The following is a 19524-nucleotide window of genomic DNA, read 5'->3' on the forward strand; positions in this document are numbered from 1 at the left end:
GCTTGTAGCAAACGTCATGAAAGCCTCTTTTGTTCCAGAAGCTAAACTGGGAAGGAAAATTAAATCCTCCCCACTGACCGGGTGAGAAAACAAAGAATGGCATATCCAAAAAGCTTTTGTGTGCAGCTACAAAAATTACCTTCTGCTGCTTATTAATTAGCATGGCAAGGATTTGGAAGAAGGCATGGTGTAGATGTTGGTAGTACAAACAAACTACTTGTGTTTCCATTCCTAGGGATGCTGGGTTAGCTGTAAAGCACCATCCTGTCCGGTGTGCTCGCTTTGGGTTATGTGACGTGGAAAAGAGCTACACAGCATCCCCTCTCTCCTTATGGTGACACTGCCCTCTCTGCAGGCTGGTAGGAGTCCTTCCCAAAGGATTTTGTGCATTTGAGGTGCCACTGGGCAGGTCCTTGAAAGATGATCACTCAATAAGGGGATGTCATCAAGCTGAGAAGCTCTTGAGCTGAGGCTAAATGCAATTGCAATCTAAGAAAGCGTTAAGGGACATTACCAGCTTGTTAATGCACTTTTTAGGTTGTGACCATGGTTGGAGATGGGATATTGGGCTGGCTGGAGTCCAGAGCAGTTCATAGGGAGCCTGGTGCAGGAACAGCTACCTCCAGGCACTGGCCTGGAGCAGGTTGAGGGTTTGTACCCCTGGGTGTAGAAAAGCCTGAACACCACTGTCCTCCTTTCTAGTCTCAGCCATGCCATCGTGCACAGAATACCAGTAGACAGACCTGTCACCTCAGAGCTCCCTTAGGTCCCAGTACAACCCTGGGGCAGGGCTGGAGCACCGCTACTCTGAGCACAGCCTCAAGGAGGTCCCCATCCCCTCCCTCATCCAGCTTATCTCCGACATAAGGATGTGCAGCCTCCCTGACGTCAGTCAGCGCAGCAGCCAGGAATCTCCTGCACGAAGCCGCAGTGGCTTCGCCCCTGTTTTAATAGCGCACATTGTTTGGGAGCCTCCAGTGTTCAGATGCAGGCACATCATTTCTGCTCGCTTGCGGCATAGCCTCTGGGAAACCCCGCCTGGGAAACGTGACTGTGTTCAGCACAGCCACAAACCTCAAGAGCTGAAACACAACCGGCCGAGTCGATTATATTACAGCTGAGATTCCTAAATAAACAGCACTTGATGAGTGCAGCGGGATGTTTAATAAGAGCCTCCTCAGCCCCTCATGCCCCCCGCCTCCCGTAATCAGTTGTAGAGGCAGCCCTACAATCTACAGCCAGCAAGGGGAGAGGCGGCATAATTTGTATTCCAGCTCCGCTACTGCTCCTGGTGCTTCCAAGCGGCAAGTAAAAATAGCACTCCGTCATTTTGTAAATAATAGCTATCTCTTCACGGGCCCGGGGAGTCACGAGCACTTAAAAGGGAGATTGTGGGAAGTGGGAAGCATCTGCCTTGAGCCAGGGCCAGGAGCATGGGACATGGGGACTCGGGGTGGGGGGGACAGGGTCAGGCGGGTGAGATGGAAACCCTGAAGCACCTCAGCAGCAGCTGCTGCTGCGTTACACCTTCTTCATGCACTAGGGAAGCAACCGACCCTGCTGGTGTAGGGCTGGGGGCTGCAGGATCCGGCCCTCCACACGGAGCTAATAAGGATGTTTATCACCTGCACAAGCAGCTAGATTTGGCGTAGCAAATTCTTGGAGGAGAGGGGTAGCTTTTAAAGAGCAGGCAGGTGTGGGGAGTGCCATGGTAACACTGTGGGAAGGGATGTTACAGCTTTTGTTTTGCATTTGCATTGCAGATCTGCCCAGCTGTGGGGGATTTCTGCAGGCAGGAGCAAGCCAGTGTTGCCGGAGGCAGGGAAGGGGTTTTGTATGCTGTGGAAGAATGGAGAGCATACAGATTGACCTGCAGCACCTTCTGCCTGCTTACACACTTGCTCTAGATAGTTTCAGAAATACAGTTGTGCTGAAGCTTGGGAATCAGCTGAGCCTATAAATGGGAAAAGCCCCCAGACACTGGAATCAGCCTCAAACAAATGGCTTGAGAACGTGGCATGCCTCTTGGGTCTCTAAATTCTGCTCATGTTCAAACGTTGAACCTGAAAATCTCTTGCTCTTCTGGTTTCCTGAGTGCTTCAGTGTCTTTCTTTGCTTCCTGGGTCACCATGTGGCAGCAGCTTGGGGCACAGTGAGACTCAGCAACTTGGCCAGAGGGTGCCTGTGCAGCTTGCCAAGAGCAACACCAAGCCCTCCACCGAGCCTGCATCATTCCTGGGGCCCTGGTCCTTGCTCCATTCTGGCTTCCTACCTTAAGCAAGTCTCTCCTTTTCAGTTTCCCCAGTTATAAAATAGGACTGGCAGAGTATCCACCTACTACCCCAGCAGGCTTGAAAGCTCAACTCAATTCACCTGTGCATGTAAAAAAACTTCGAGTCACAGGAAAGGATGATGCTAGGAAAGGAAAAATGCCATTTAATGTTCTGCAACAGGTCTAGGAAAAGTGCCTAACACTCAACAATACGGTCCTTAATTATTAAATCTTTGGTGAGAACTAGGCAAAACAGTCAAGCTGCAGTGTGAGTGTATCTGTGGATTGAGAAGGAGATAAGGATTTCCCTGACATGTCTGAGTGGAGGCAGGAGATGCTCCTCTCTCAGCTTTCTCTTGCTGCACAAGTAGATGCAGTTTCTTCTTGTTCAGGCTCAGGGTGGGTAAGTGTGAGGGTAAGGAGCAGGAAGGCTGGCTGAGTAGCTCCTCATTTCTCAGGAGGAGAAGGTTTCACCATCACAGAGCTGATGGGCTCAGGCAGAGCTGCAAGCAGTGCAGATGTTCATGGGCTGTAGGATCACAAAGGAAGCGAATCTCTGAGGCTGGAGCTTACTCTGTTCTGCTGGTGTTTTACTTATCTCTGGATTTCCCAGCTCTGCTGAAATCCCTGCTTGCGTAGTGATGATTTAATTTCAGAAACCCCTCCAGATCCCAGCCAAATCTTGCCCTTAGGAGCACATATTAACAGGGAAAGTTCAGTATGGCTTTTGCCGTGAAAGATGCAGGGAGCCCGTTTTTCTAAGTGCTGGGGCACATTGATAAGCCAGCAACTGTGCCAGTCCCCCCAGCTCGTTCCTGCACCAGGCACTGCCTTGCGGGCACGAGGGAGTCTCACCGAGTTCAGCAGGTTGGCACGGCCTGGCCCAAGGGCTATGTCTGCAGTCTGCAAATGGGGGATCCTCTTCAGACCCAGGTGGTAATTAATTAGTAATATTAATTAATAATATTAATAAATTAATGGCGTTTATTAATGCAATTATCTTTGATTGGATTTGCCAGTAGATTGAAGGGGTGGGAAGGGGTCTCTGGAGCTCTGTGACAGCCAGGTTACAGCATGATAAGAACATAAAGGCTGATGTAGAGACAGCAGGATCGTATTAAAAGGTGTCCAAAACTAGTTCTGCCTTTTTACCTCTCCGTCACTTCCTATACCCTTCCCTCATGCTTGGACCCTGAGGACCACATTGTAAAGTACGGGTCCTTTCATGGACCCCTGTCCCTCTGCCCCTTCAGGTGCAGGGAACAATTCATTTTGCACCTCACAAGGACTGGCTTCACTGGCCATGGGCAGCCCTGGACCCTGCTCTGATAACCATGGCAGTACATTATTATCTTGGGCAAACGGAATGCCAAGAAGGGAGGAGGGGAGGGGAGAGAGAGAGAGTTTGTGTTTTGTCTAAAACATAATTAGCTTTCTTTCACTGCACGTGTTAGCCGAAAGAGCCTCACTTCACTAAATGTTCTTCTCTGCTGTGTATCTCATTTGGGCACTTGTTTGGAAGGAGACAGAGAATACCCCGAGTATTTAAGTCTTACAGAAGTAACTCATTTTGTTCAGGGTGACGTCTTGTTGGCTTCCGGCTGTTTCAGAAAGTGTACCGCATACATATTTCTCTTTAACCTTCTTTTTATCTCATCAAGACAAGATCAAGGGTTACTTATATAGCACAATAATATCAGCCACAGGCTGCGTCAGAAACTTTCCAGCATAGTAACTAAAGATACGTATATGTATGTTTTAGCCATTAAGGAGAAAACCCTGCCAGAATGCATTATCTTATTTTTGGATACGAAACTGCAAGCACAAAACTAAGCTTCATAGTGCTGCAAAATAACCATCAAGGGTCAGAAGGATTTCCATAACTGAGTTGAGCAATGGGCTATCCAGGCTACTTGCAAAGCTGCTGCAGTGGCCAAAATAGAGTACTGTGCATAAAACATGAAGTCTTTGGGGCTCTAAATTAGTTCTTTCATTGGGAAAGCAGCTCAGAGCTAGCTTATGCCATACAAAAGGAGCACAACGGCATGATCTATCCCTAAAGCAGTGGTGATTTATAGTAACATAGGGCTAAACTCAAGACACCTCATCCATCATTTTTTCACTACAACCCAGTGGGCAGAGCATAGGACGATGAATCTGGCAAATCACTGTGCCTTGATTTCCATGTGAAATGGGACAGCAACAGAGATTTCAATTAGGAAACATGCCGAAATTGTAATGAAGGCAGGAATGACAGCTGTATGTGCTGCTCAGCATGTGCTGGTGGCTGTGTTCTGCAAAGCAGTTCGGTTTATCTTTACCTGAAGGTGAGTGATTTTGATTGTCCCTGGGTTTTAGCGCTCAGCGTAGGAACTGTGTGTGTGTGTGGTTTGGCTGGGGCAGTGAGGCTGCTGTTCAGCACCCACGAGGGTGGCGCAGCCTGGGATGCAGGGGAGCGTGTGATGCAGGCGAGCAGCAGTTTTGCAAGAGCAGCTACTCGCCAGGAGCAAGGCACTTAGGAGAACAGCAAGCTCGATGGCAGTAAAAGGCAATCAGAATATTGGTTCCTTTTACATACATATAAGCCTGAAGCTGTAACAAACCCAGGGTTTCCTAAAACTGGTGGAACATTGTTAGGCTGTTTATCAGGCTGGGAGACACAAAGGCATTTCAGATTAAAAGGAGTTTCAAAGCATCAAGGCTTACCTCTCTATTGAAAACGTGCAGATCTATACCATGTTATGTATCATGTAGTCACATACATTTTGTAAATACGCATTGTCTGGCTGTGTGGGACATATTCATCCTCGATGTAAGTGTGGAAAGCAGCAGAGCTACATCAGAGATGAATTTGCCCAATTACAAGTGATAAAATCAGCCATTGTTCAGGGCACAGCAGAGAGCATGATGCTCACTTGCTGAGGGCTCGCTAGGGAGGTGCCTGGCGGGGAAAACCACCACATAACAAAACCCAAACCCTTTCTTTGTACAAGCAAATTCAGTTCTCTAATTGCTTTTTTTTCCTTTTCTTTTTTTTTTTTTTTTTTTTTTGTCCCAGACAGCGTAACTGAAGTCAAGACAGACATTTACGTGACGAGTTTCGGCCCTGTCTCGGACACAGATATGGTAGGTGCCACTGGCTGGGATGGCTCTTCTCCTGCAGCTGCAGCAGATGTGTCCCACCCTTGCCCCCAATCTGGGCAAAAGTGGGATTTTCCTAAATAGCAAGAACACAAGCAAGCATCCTAGCTGCCTCTCTGGGCAAGAGTGCACCTCATCATCTTCTCACAGGCCAGGGGAGCTCAGTGTGGGTGGTAGACAGGGATTGTTTCTCACGTGTGTTTGGGCTTTTAGAAACCAACTGGTAATGCAGCCTTGGAGGGGGTCAATGCCTTTGCACCACTCAAGCACACTGCAGGGTCTTCTTCTTTCCTGCAAGTGCAACCTAATGAAATGGGGAGAACTGCCCATGGGACCAAGACCTGGTCATGGCATGTTCCACCCGTTACATGCCTTGAGAAACTCCCTCACTGCAGCCAGCTATCCTTGACCCGACTGTGCATGGAGGAAGGAGGGTGCTCCCTGGGAAGAGCAGAGGATGCCAGGATCCAGTTTGTTTTGGTGGTAGTGCTGGAAGAGAAGAGTTCACCATCAAACTGTCCTTATTGCTTGAACCCAAAGGGAGACAAAAGAGAAAAAAGAAAAAGAGTGAACTGATTGCAATATTTTGACATGTACAGGGAAAATTATTAATGAAAAGGCCTGAGGTCTGAATTTAGGCTTGTATTCCCACAACAGTTTGTCTTCTAATTAAAACAGGACTGTGGAGCATAATTAATAGTGAGCTTTCTCAACAGCATTTCTTGCAGCTCATATTCCACACACGCCCAGGCACACAGAGAAGAGTTGGCTATTGATGGTTGCTCAACATTTCAAGGGTGCCACATGAGGACAGTCATGTATTCAGGACTGAGACCCTCCTGCACATCCAGTCCCAGAGGTGACCTGATGCTGGCATAGCCCAGGCTAGCAGTGAGCAGTCCCAGTCTTGGAGGGAACACACTTCAGGAGCAGGAGCAAGACATTGCTCTCACCAGCTTGGTCAGGCAGGAGCAATGTCCTGTGGCTCTTGCAGCCCCACTGGAGCTGGGAGGGTTTCATTTGCTGTGCTGACATGCCCATGAACATCTCTTCTGCTGCCCCACTGACAGTCCTATGCTAGCAAGCAGAGGAGTTGGGGGAGAATAAAATCTGTTTCGTTGAGGTGCTAGCCCCTTCACGCAGCCCCATGTTTCTTTGGAAAGACCACTCCCTCCAGGGTTAGAAGTTAACTTGGTATCAGCGTAGCCAAGAGTATTAATCTCATCTGAGTTCTCTCTCTATCTCGCTTGCTTTCCTACCGCAGTGGAGACCCGTAATATATTCAGCATCTTAGCCCTTGGGGAGTATCTGATAATTACTTCCAAGGTGGAGCATATTTGATTAAGGGAGTGTGTATAATGAACTGTGAAGAAGAAATATGAGGTATTGAAAAGAGGAAGGTATTCTCTGCAATGTGATTTGACAAAATGAATTTAAAATTAGGAAGACAGTTAAAGAATAGTAAATTATTTCCTCTTCACGTGCTTTAGTTCCATGTATTTTACAAATGCATAGCCAATGTGTTTTAGCGTGCTGTTCTGGTGCTAAATGCACTCAGAAACGTGAGAGAGAAAAACCCTGTCTCCTTGGGAAGTGTGGGGAGAGCCTGCTTTTCTGAGGTGGTTCCTTTCATCTCTGGAGTGGGGAAGCCCCTCCTTCCCAGCTTGCATCCACAACCATTAGTCATTGCGATGGAAAGCTGCTCCTGTGCATCTTGATGCAGACAGAGACTGTAATTATGATGATGGAGGAGAGGCAGGTAAAGCTGCTATGGAGAGCGGAGGAGAGCAGCTGGTTACAAAGTGTGGAGGAGGACATGTAGACCTTTTCCCTGAGATGCTCCAAGGGGCTTCTAATATCTCTTTCAGTTTGGTTTGGAAAGTAGAGCCCGATAGGACCTGACATATGCCTGAATCTTTGGTAGTGAGCTCTTGCAGCTTTGCCTCAGTCCCCAGAGGGGAAAAAAAAACGTTCAAAGGAGTTTTATGCTTTGGCAGATGGACTCTGGAGAGACTCAGCCTTAATGGTTTTGGTCACTTCTATAAGTAGGGAAGAGCATAACATAGAAGTAAGCGTGCTCCTTGGAAAGGGTGGCTTGGGAATGATGCTGTCATGGAAAGAAGTATAGAAAAGAGGCGAAGAATCTGAACATGATTTCTCTTTTCTTTGGGAATGATTCCTTAGCATAAAAGAAGAAAAAGAGGACCTGGGAAGCTGTTATGAAAGTTTTGCTTCTTTCTTTGGGTTTTTTTGATAGGAACAGGGAGTCCTGAATAAGGTAGCTTTTCTCCTGAGAAGGACTTTTCCCAAACCTACCTCCTGGGACTGCACACTGGCTCATTCCTTTGTTTCATCCCTTTACTGAGCTTAAAACCGCAAACTAAACATCTGTTCCACAAAGGGGCAGAATATCTTGTACAGGGCAAGGCCTGTGGGAACATAGTATCTTCTTTTCCCTTCCCCCAGCCAGGCTCCAGAAACACATTTGAGCAGGAGCGGTTCTGTGGCCAGGGACTGGGGATGAATTTCTTTACCAAGATGCTTTCATTCAGCTGCCATCTGCTGCGAAACCTGTAGGAATTTCTGTGACCTATAGGAAACTGATGCACAGCAGCTTTTACATGCTGCTAAGAAGAGCTGCAGGAAAGAAATCACTCACAATGATAAGTTTAGTTGGTTCTGCAGCCTCCAGGAACCCATAAATAAAGACTATGAGTCTGCAACGGCAAGGGAAGAACAGCTGGGACAGACAGCTTTTCCAAAGCCCCCGTCTCTCTCTGAAAGTCTTGTGAGCTAATGAGATCCTTCATTAGCAAGAGGAGGTGTGTGTTGTAGAGGTGAGCAGTGATGCAGCTCATGCTGATGGGCTGAAGACTTCCCCTCAAGTGACATGGACCCTCACAGGACACAGGGTGGCTCAGGTCACAAGGAACAGCAATCCCTTATGCCAGGCACCGGGCAGATTGATCGATTTTTGCCTTGAGGTGACTGTGGAGCTGTAGCACCTTGGCTGCTTGGTCAAGTGGTTTCTGAGGCTGCATGCACCGAGCAAGGAGCTGGCCCTGACTGCAGGGTTCCAAAGAGATGACTTCTAATTGCCCCAACTGGAATTATGCCTAGGAAATGGGTTTCTACACGAGCTGAAAGGACAAAAAAAAAAAAAAAAAAAAAAAAAAAAAAGGATAAATAGGGAAAAGAAGAAAAAGAAAAGAAAGTCACAGAATCTTGTAATGCAAGTTTGTGAAGTCCTTGATTCAATGATTTTCTAGAGTTAGCCTGGGGAACAAAATAACATTAAGTAACATTAAGACAACGTCATGAAACTTTCTTTCCTTTCTTCTTTTTTTTTTTTTTTTTTTTTTTATGAACAGGGGTATAATTGCCAGTATCCTGGCCAAATTCCATCTCCAGGAGCTTTATTTTTGCCTTTTTCAATTCCTGTCTAGCTACACACAATGGTTCCTTCCCCTGAAACATCTGGCTAAAGGTGGTGGTGCAGCAGGGCTACATGAAGGCTGGACACTGTAGGCTGTATTGCAGCTTGTCTACAGTGGTCAGAAACACTGAAAGTAAATTTTGGTGTCATATGTAAGTCATACAAGACAGGGTAAATTCCCTCTGTCCTCCACAGATTTCTCCACTGCCGTTAATCTCTACTTCTTGTTGCTTCATGTCAACCAAGATGTGCCAAAACACAGTATGCTTAATGACCAAAGATATTTGCTGTTTCTTGAAGTGACTTGTTTGCAATGAAGAGCTGAGTGAAGCAACTTACTTTTCTCTCCTTTCTCCACAAAGGAGTATACTATTGATGTCTTTTTCCGGCAATCCTGGAGAGATGAAAGGCTGAAGTTTGATGGTCCCATGAAAATACTTCCCCTGAACAACCTGCTGGCCAGTAAGATCTGGACTCCTGATACCTTCTTCCACAATGGGAAGAAATCTGTCGCCCATAACATGACAACACCCAACAAGTTGCTGCGCCTGGTAGACAATGGCACCCTCCTGTACACCATGAGGTAAGTCTGTGTCTCCTGGGCCATGGTCTTCCAGGTCCCTATGCGCATGCTGGCAAGGATGGGACCTCAGGGTACGTTACAGCAGGGTTTGTGCCAACTTCCACTGGCTCTGTTAGTGCACCTGAGTCTCACCCTGCTGCTTTCCCTGCCACCCTTGTTTCCTACCTATATAGCATCACTGATCCTCAACTTAAGCACATTCTTACAGGTAGCTTTTTTCTCATCATTCCTGTTGATTTTTTTTTTCTTTTATGTGATGAAGTAGAAGTGTTGGGATCTATAGTTTGTGGAGTTGGTGTGCCACCCGACTTATTTTTGTTTCTGACCTCTGATGGAATATGAAGTCAGGTTTCCAGTATTGGTAGGGGGCAACATTAGGATGGGAGAATTTGTTACTCTCCAGCAGCTTGAGAACAGATCTAAATTTGTTCAAGATGTTACACCAGAGCTGTTTGAAACATTTAATGAGCCCAAGCTTGCTTGTGAGAACAATGGCGGTCTTTTTGCTACTTCATGGAATCAAAAATCCAAATCTGTGTAATCAATGCCTATCTTTAGGGGAAAACATCAACAGCTTATTAAAAATTGTGGTTTGGAGGTGCCTGGTTTGGCGAGGCCATTGGAAGCTCTCAGTTTAGCCCAGCCCGTCAGTTGAGCTCTCAGTGGGAGCCCCAAACACAAGGTAGCCCTGCAGCGTGAGGCCCCAGGCAGTGATACAGCCTGTGCAACCCTGCTGTGAGGTCCTCCTAAAACACAAGTTGCTGTTGGGGAACCACGCTTGGGCAGTCGTCTCTGGATTTCTCACGAACAGCCATGGTGCATACATTTATCACTGAGCTGCAACAGGGGGAGAGCATGAAGAGAAATACCTTTAGGTTAATTGTATGTTCATTCCAGAACTATTCAGATATTCCTGTATGCTTGTAAGCTATTCACCCATGCAAATAATGTTTGCCACCTGGGCTGAATGTACTAATGCGCCTTGTGAGGTAAATGGGTTTATAAATGAAACAAGCTACTCATAGATGCACAAGAAAGGTATTGAGTTAGTTTTGGAAAGGTGTAAATTTTTGTTTTCAAAAATTATTTTCTCTGCTTTCATCTTCAAGCTGATCCTAACTAGTAACAGGCTTCATTGTGGATTCTGTGTGCTGAGATGCTGCACTTTGACCTCTGTTTTTTGAGGACCAGACAGAATTTCATCTCTTCATAGTTAAGCTGCCTGTGAACCTACATAGTGTCAGCAAGTTTTACAGCCTACATTGATAAACAATGCTTTGCTTTTGCGCAGCAGTTCTCAAATATGAACTAATCCTGCCAGTGCCCTGGGGGTTTAGGTCTCCACACATCAGCGATCTCACGTTACTGAGGCAGATGGGGTAAATGAAGGGAGAAGCCCAACTTGACTTCAGGGCTCAGTTCTGCTCCTGGCTCTCTGACCTGCATGTTGATGACTAACATTCCCTGGGTTTGTATCATTGACTTGTAAAGTATTACAGGAGCTACTGGCATAAGACAGCAAAAAAGGACTCAATTTCAGGGCTTTTATATCATTTCAGTTCTTTATTCAGCAAACAGCCATTAGCTTCAGCAAGTTTTGTGTGACTGAGAAAGTACTGGATTTCCTTTTCCGTTTAGGGCTGGGCAGGTGCCAGGATGGAAGCATCACAAGGTTCTTGGGAACGAGCTTCTTGAAGAAAATGGAGTCATAGGATTTTTAAAATAAATTCAACACAACCTTCAGTTTAGATCTCTCCCAAAGAAGAAGGAGGTGAAGGAGAGTCTGAACCTCCCTTTGCGTATGCTCCTGCCCCCCTTAAATGTACCCCTAAGGCTTTGTAAGAGGTAAAGAGCCCACTCAGAGATACTCAAAGGTTGAGGGCCATATATGAGACCTTTTGTCATGTGTTTTATTGCATAGTACCAGGAGCTGTAGTCCATGGAGATCTTTTCCTTACTCAGTACAGATGGCTGCTGTGCAGATGTGTGTGAAGCTCTCCTGGTGGGGCTCTGGACAGTATTGGACCAGTCTGATGCTGGAGATGCAGTTAGAGCTGGCCAGATGGCTATCTGCAAGGCACTGCTCCCTGCGCAGGACAGTGTGTCAGGGGTGAAGCAGGGCTTCTTTGGGTTTGCAGTTCAACACAACCAGGATGGGATGTCTGTCCTGGTGCGTTTGATGATTGCCCCTCTTCCTGATGCTGAAGGAAACGCCTGCTCAGGGCCATGCAGGGTCTTTTGAGTGAGAGCTCAGAAAGAAAGATGCAAGGGCACAGACTGTGTGACCAGGACTGTGCATCAGTGTCAAGCCCAGAGACCAAGTGCTACCTGGCTCTGCCACTCACAGGCACTCACACCTCAACTCCACAGTAAAATCATGATGATCACCTTCTCTTGTTAAGTGCTTTGAAACCTCCTCCCAGAAAAGGGCTGGAAAGAGACTCATGTTTTACGTCAAGTGGCACACTCACTGTTCTCCCCCATGCCCAGTGGCATGCACATGTGTCCTTCTCAAAGCAGGACCATGAAGCCAATCTCAGCCCCACACAGCTGACATCTGGCAAAGTGCAAATCCCAAAGAGGCACGCTCTGTCCTGCTAACTAAGGACTGAGTTTGGACCTCCACCAGACTTCCCCCAGACTGGCAGGACAGGCCAGGTGATCCTTTGCAGGCTCAGTCTGGACTGGTACATTGCCATGCAGTTGGACTCCTGAAATATATCCTGCTCCTTTACCTTGTACCAGCAAATATCCTTGAGGGATCGGTTCTGCTGATCTGCAATTAGAGGCATGTCTCTTGCTATTTATCCTGCTGTGAAAGCCAACTTCTCTTAGTCAAGGCTTACATTTATAGATGAAGTTGCTCTGGTGGAACAGCAACTCTGACACAGGCATCCAGCAAAATTACACCTGTGTGACAATATTTATAGCTCCTGGAGAGAGCCTCTTTATCACTGACCTGAGCTTCAAGGAGTTGCACACCAGCTGTAGCTGAGTGTCCAGAGATTTCCTTTAGTCATGGCACAGCCTCCTCATGGACTGATGGAACATCACAGTGCAAACATCTGATCACTGACTCAAGCCTTGACACCTGGGTGACAAGATGGCCTTTGCAACCGCAGCACAAAATTGCATTTCTCTATTCCCCTCCTTCGGGCTGCTGAGGAAAGGACAGGATTAACAATCCCTCTGCCTCTTCCCTGCTACTCCAACTGCCTTAGAGGGCATGGGAAACATAGTTTTATTACGTACCCCTGCCTCTGCAGTCTTGTTTGTGGAGCTCCTACAAGATGCAAGTAGTTGTCAAAAGCCCGGGTAGGGCCTCAAAGCTCTGGTATCAGACCTGAATACAACAAACTGGGAATTGTGTGTGGATTTACATAAGGTACAGACAAAAAACTCAGCTGCTGCAGCAATCTCTGGATGTATTCCCTGCCTCAAATTGTGTGTGGGACATAGATGACGTTCTGGTTCTTCCTGGCCTTGAAGCATATGAAAATACTGAAAGCTTAATGCTGTGCCAATGCTATTCAACTTTGTGAACCTCTTCAAAGAGCTCTCCTGCTCTTCACATGGACTGTCAGAGTGGCACGTTGAGGCTTTGTGGTTATCGTCAGAGTGGTTCCCAAACAATATGTGTTCAAGTTATGAAGTTAAAGGATGTTTTCTTTAATTACCAAGCTGACGCATTCAGCTGCGTGCCCAAAGGCTTTGCCTCAAGAACCTGTATTGCTAAAGACAACGTGAAGTCCTTAGCAGCAGTGCAGGAGCACTTGGGAAGGACGGTCAGTAAACCCCTCGCTTAGGCAGAGGCAGAACAGGAGGGAAAGCCGAGTACAATGGCACCCAGGTCACGTGCAGCCCTGCCGTGGCTGTTGAACCCCACATAACAAGCCCTGTACCTACTGCAGCATGCTCAGGGGTTTGAGCTTCCCGGGCTCCTTTTTCAAATCACAGAGCTCTGCAGTGTCTCTCCCAGCAAAGGCTTTGGGTTGTCTTTACTGCCTGGTTTTTTTAAGCCCCAGGCAACTTGTGAGAGCTATAGGCTGAAACTTGCAGAACCCTTCCACTTGATGGAGGTACAACTGTCATTCTTCTTTCTGCAACAGCAGCAGCTGGGACATCCCAGCACCAGCTCCTCTGGGTAGTACAGACTGGCAGCGATTTGGCTGCATCCCACATCAGGGCTGATCCTAGAAAACAGCATAAATGGACCCAAGCAGACCAAAGCTAGACTGCTAAACACCCAAGCGGAAGAACAGATGAGATGAGATTTGCACAGCCTGCTTTTCCCTGCCTTACAGATTCCGGGGTGGATCCAAAGGCAGAAATGATCTGTTTTCCAGCTTGGTTTTGTGCGGGCAGACTTTTGTAAGGAAGCTGTCCCAGGAGGGAGAAACTTTCAGAGATCGCCTTATCTCGCTGCTTTTCTGCCATCATGGGCTGAAATCTCCAGGGGCTGGGGGAGGATGCAAAGTGAATTCAGTGCTTTCAGATCCAGCACAAGGATCCTAGAAGCAATTTGGCTTTCAAGCTCAAACCCCAGCAATTAAACCTAACCTAGATTCTCACACAGCCTAAACCGTAAACACTATCTGACCTGACTGTGGTTATTAATGAATCTCCTAGAGGAGAAATCGGGACAAAACTCAAGAATATCCCTGGCATAAACAAAGTCTGTTCTGCTGTGCAGGGTGCTGTCATGTTTTTGTACCACACATATACCAAGGGATTATTACATTTGCATGCCAGAAATTGGACTGAGACTCTTGCTCATCCTGCAGCACGATGCAGGTAACGACAGGGGCTCTAATGACACATCAAAGGCTTTGCTAAGCTCTTGGTAACCATGAGAACGAAGCTGAAGTGGTTTGTTGTACCATCAGCCCTGGGAGAGGTATGTTTAGCCTGATTCATGCTTCTTGCCATTGTGTTGAGCAGTTCAAAGGACTTCCCATGACTTTAAAGAGAAAAACATGGTTTCTGTCCTGGATGTTCCACTTTTGGTGCCATTGCACCAGCAAAGTAAAGAGAACATGAGGACTTTGGGGGTTGATTGCAAGACTGTTCTGCACAAGTTATTGCTAGCGCCAGGGACAGATGACCCAAAGGATACAACAGCTGGATTATGTGGTTACTGGCAGCTTGACTATTTTTCACATGCTGTTTGGGTTTTATAATGACATTTCAGGGCTCAGATGTCTGGACCTGAACAGGGCATCAGAGCAATGAAACAAACCTCTGTGGCTAGCTGGCCATAAGCTCCCTTGTACGGGGTAAGGGGCAAAGACGAGAATTTCTGCAACAGGCTTTTTTACCCAGATGCTGCAGAGGCAGTGATAATCGTCTGGAAAGCAAGGTACATTCCTCTTAGTTTGACATTTTGATGTTTCATTAGGCAAAGCATATGGTGCTGAGGAGTCCTTCACCAGCAACAGGAGGTGGCAGGGAAGCCAGCGGGGGGGGGGGGGCAGTGGAAGGGGAATGTGGGCAGTCTCCTGAGTGGTGATTGATTCCACAGCTCACCTAAGTACCTCTGCTAATTAGTGCTCTAAAAGATGAGTGTATGCAAGAAAGGCTGCGGGAGGGAGGTGAAAGATGGTCAGGGGATGCAAGGGGCAGAGGGGTGAGCAGGAGTGAGCAGCAGTGCACGCACTCTCGTCCTGGGGAGAGCATCTCGGGGAGCCAGCATACCCCAGCGTGTGTAGGGGCAAAGGGAAGAGGTTTCAGGCAAGGGAGAACACCTAGGAGGGGGAATGCTTCTATTTCTTCCCCCTTCAGCAGGGAAGCTGGCTACCTTTGTGTCTTACCTGTGAAAGGGCTGACTTCTGGCTGGCTGAAGTTGCTGAACCAGGCTCTTCTCACTGGAATGATGTGACACGTTCTTTTTTATTTAATTTCAGGAGACTTAAAAGCTCCTTCAGTTGTAGGTGGAGATGTGGCAGATTAGGTTGCTTTTTCAGTGGTTTGTTGATGGATTTATTGTGTTGTTGTTTACTGGCTCAGCTAATAAAACACACTTTAGATTTAAAATGTGACTGCTGCATTCCCACACACCTATGGAGTCATCCAGCATCCTTATAAAGTTCTCTCTTTCCCTTGACAGCACTTGCTCTTGTTGGCCATGGCCTGGAGAGGGCAGGAGGGTATGGCCAAAGCCAGCTTGTGCCCAGCTGGTCTGTGCTGCCATCCTGGCTCGCTCTGAGGCTCTTTCTGGCTGCTCTACATGGCGCTCGGCCACCGGGCCCACAATGTGCAGTCCTTTGAGTCATTCAGCCTTATTGATAGTGGCTGTTGATCACAGCCAAGAAGCAAACAGTACAGTGGATGAAAAAGGCCTTTCTGGGTTTTTTTAGAGAGTTCAGGATACATCAGAAGGAAAGCACTGATCAGATGAGAGGTCCTTTGGGAAAGCCGACTTTGGGAACACCCAGCTAAGAGCCTTTTGAAATAATTAGTGAAGCCAACAGAGGAATAGGAAGGTAAAAAGGAAGTTTTGTGTGGCCTGATGAGGGAGACAGGGGAAATACATCAACGCTTCTTTACACAAGTGACAGTGACAAATATAAGAAGCAAAAAGTCCATTGCAGTTGGAAAGGACACAGAAAGAATTGAATGGTAAGATCTGTGAGGACATGCTTGACAAGCTTGCTAACCATTAAGCTCCCCAAGTGAATTTTGAGCTGACAGAAGAAAGCATCACAAAAGAAACAGAACAGGAGGAGCAAGGCTGTCAAGTTTAAATCTTGCTGCTAGGTTTTCATACCTGCTTCTTGAAATCCTAATCTTCATCCAGATTATAAAAGAGAGACATCAGAGCTAGTGAGTAATTTGTTTGTGGTGACCTTTGAGTGTCCAGAAGAAAATCATTCCAATGATGTGCTCAGTATCACTGTCAGTCTTTCCATTGACTTCAATGACTCTTGGTTGAAGTCCTAGAGAACAGGTCTTCTCTCTTGTGTAAAACAGGTACTTTCAGTCCAAAGAAGAGATCAGCAAGTCAGAAAGAGTGATTTGTTTCCAAGGAAGTTACATTGGCCACACAGTGGTTCTTGGGTTGGCTGTGAAAGCCAAGCTGGGGCCAGACATAATGCAAGCAGGACAGTCATCATCACCTCTTTGTCAGCAGAATGATTATTATGGGACATAGTGGTCACTGTCCACGTACCTGGCTTCAGAAAGGATTGGCAGACTCAGTGTAGAAAAGGTCCTTGGTCTCTGGTGCACAGTTGTGTCTGGATACCTTGTCTGAATCATGGAAGCCATAAGCCATCAGCTGCTGGGAGACAACAGTGAGGTGTAGCTTGCTCTGAATTCACCCCAGTTTCATACTTCTCCCTAAGTATCCACTGGCCTCCTCTACTGGAAGTGGAGTCAGCCTGCACAGACACAATAAACCCGCTGTGATTAACCTGGCTGAGTCTGGAGCCTTGCATCAGCCACGGGTGGGCTGTGAGCCCTTGGGACCCAGCAGGGAATGGTGACTCAACAGCCAGCCTCTTCAGTGCAATCAGTCCCCGTGGGGCGTGTAGGGACCATGTCCTGCTGATGCTGAATAGCTGAGAGCTGTTTGGTAGGACCAAAGTTGTCCTGATTGTGGGAATTGCTTTTATAGGGGGGTTTCTGTCTGTGTCGTAGCTCGTGGGGCAGATGTGCCCAGTGGAGACAGGACAGTGGTACATGGCACTGAACAACAGCAGAAATGAGTATGTGCTGCTGTTGCATTAAGGAGCAGGGAGGTACCGCTGAAACACTGTGGGGCTGGGGTCAGAAGGTCTGCAGGAAACTCACCGCTTTCCTTTGCTAGCTCGTACAAGAATATGGGGTAGACTTCCCCACGGTGCAGGCTGCTCTGCGGCATGTAACCCTAAGTGGCCTCACCTTCCAGCCGTTCCCAAAGGCTGGGTTAACTGGGATTTAAACCCCTGCTGTGGGTGCTGCAGGGGCTCCAGGTCACGCAGGAGAGTTTTGGCCATCCAACCCTAGCCCGCTGAAGTTACAGCAGCTTCCAGCTCTGCTCCTCCGCTTCTTGATTTAATGCCTCTGCCTGTCTCTCGGGGGATGCCAGCTTTCCTAGAACCTCTAAAACAAGCAGATGAGGCTGAACGTGGGTCTGAAATCGTGAGGTTCATTTCCTCACCCAGCAGAGCAAAATTCACAGCCAGCAGAGAGTTTCTAGCGCAGCCTGGGCTGCCCTTGCAGCCGGTACAGAGCAGCTGTGCGAGAATTTGCTGCTGCTCCATCCCTCGCTTGCGCTGGTGTCCGCCTGCCACAGCACCATCTGCCGCCTGCAGCCACCATCGCTGCGGCCTCGGAGATCCCCTGCGCCCCCGAGCCACGCTGATTCTGCTTTGTTTCCCCCACAGGGGTGAAGTGCTTCGTTTCCTACCAATTTTTTTTTTTTTTTGGCAAATTTAAAAAGCAGTCTCTTTTTTTTTTTTTTTTTTTTTTTTTTTTTTGGTAGAGCTATTTAAGGTTTGTCCACCTGAAAGAAATAATAACCTTTATTTTTCTTTTCTTTTCTTTCCTTTTTTTTTTTTATTGGCTTTTAGTAAACAAAATCTGAACCCTTTTTTTTTTCCCCAGGGTTTGTTTTGCATTTGACTAATCCTTAATATTTTCTATGAAGAATAACTTGAACATTTTTCCAGCTGAAGGAAAATATCTCAATAGAAGCTTTCCACTGTGCCTCTTCACCTGAGTTTTTCACAAGCCACATTTCAGCCTTAGGTCTGTTTTAGGTCTTAGGTCTGCTTGCCCTTTGCATCCACCTGTTGCTCCTGTCATAGTTTATTCACGATTTTGCTGAGCCATCAGAAGTGCGTCCTTTTTTCTACAAATAGTTCCTTCAGACAAGATTGTATTAGACGCCTCCGGGGAGGCTGTGTGTCCTGGCTCCCCCTCCTAGGCTACAAGCTTTGCAATACTTCAGGAAGGAACATGAGTTTCGAGCTACCTTTTTTATTAGAGCCTTTTATAATGGATGTTTTTATGCCTGGCCCCACATTCTGCAGCACACTGCTTTTATGGTTGTGCCTCCCTCACAAAACCACTTCCTGACAAGGTATCCTACTGGGATTTGGTGGATGCATAAAGCACAACAGTTGTCTTGCACCCACCCACACAGCCCCAGGACATGCAGTTCTACATCTGCCCGCAGGATCCTCTGCAGTGCCGGCAGGGAGGGGAGAGCTGGGGAAGCTGGGATGAGGTGCTCCACGTGCACGGGGCTGTGTTGTACCCTGGTGCAACACCTGCGCCTTCATGGCTCTGACTGACTTCGTTCAGCAAGCCTAGCAGGGCTGTGGCCTCCTGACAGAACAATCTGCCAGCCCTCAGCTCCTTCCAGACCACGGGAAGAAAAGGCCATGTTCCCTGGAAGCCCTTTCCCTCTGCTTTCCAGCATGGTCCATGAGATGTCCCCTGGCCCCAGGCATTAATGAGCTCTTTGTGCACAGTGCATAAGCAAACAGAAGTCCTGGGCTTTGGCAGATTTTCTGATCACACTGAGTGGATAAAGATGAACTCAGTCAATAGGGTTGAGTTTATACAATGGGAAAGGTTGCCAGATCTCTGTGCCTGCTGTTCTCTCCACAGCTGATGGCCTTCTGCCCAGAGACCTAGAGGTTAGTGATCACATTGAGGCCTTTGTCGCCTTTGATGGATGCAGGGCAAAGACACGGTGACAGAAGGGCCAGGTGGGAGCCTCTGCAGCCATGTGTTTCTGATCATGCCCTGTGTTTTGTCTTGTAGGCTAACGATTCACGCAGAGTGCCCCATGCACCTGGAGGACTTCCCAATGGATGTGCATGCTTGCCCGCTGAAATTTGGGAGCTGTAAGTACCCTGATCAGCCTCTGAAAGGAGGTGGGTACAGAGCTAAAGAATAGTCCTTTATGTGGCTAGTGTTTTCCAGTATTCTAGCAACAGCGTTATTAATTATTGCTAATGGTAATGTCACCAAGAACATGTTTCTGGTATCTTATACATGCAATTCCTGCCGTCATCAGAAATGGGCAGCAAGCAAATCTGTGGTCAATTCCGGCTCACAGGACGGGTTAGACACCGATAGTTTTGCTGTAAGTTTATTAGG

The 19524-nt window shown here is 47.4% G+C and overlaps 1 protein-coding gene across 1 annotated transcript in view; it reads left to right on the forward strand.

Annotated features, from left to right (window-relative positions):
* GABRA3 (gamma-aminobutyric acid type A receptor subunit alpha3) overlaps positions 1 to 19524 on the forward strand; it is a 76910-nt gene that overhangs the window by 32988 nt on the left and 24398 nt on the right. Inside the window, exons 4-6 of the mRNA XM_055727686.1 lie at positions 5331 to 5398; positions 9212 to 9432; positions 19186 to 19268. Coding sequence (XP_055583661.1) covers positions 5331 to 5398; positions 9212 to 9432; positions 19186 to 19268 — 372 coding nt within the window. The remainder of the gene's footprint in view (positions 1 to 5330; positions 5399 to 9211; positions 9433 to 19185; positions 19269 to 19524) is intronic.

This window comes from Falco cherrug, chromosome 15 (assembly GCF_023634085.1).
Source record: "Falco cherrug isolate bFalChe1 chromosome 15, bFalChe1.pri, whole genome shotgun sequence".
Taxonomy (NCBI): domain Eukaryota; kingdom Metazoa; phylum Chordata; class Aves; order Falconiformes; family Falconidae; genus Falco; species Falco cherrug.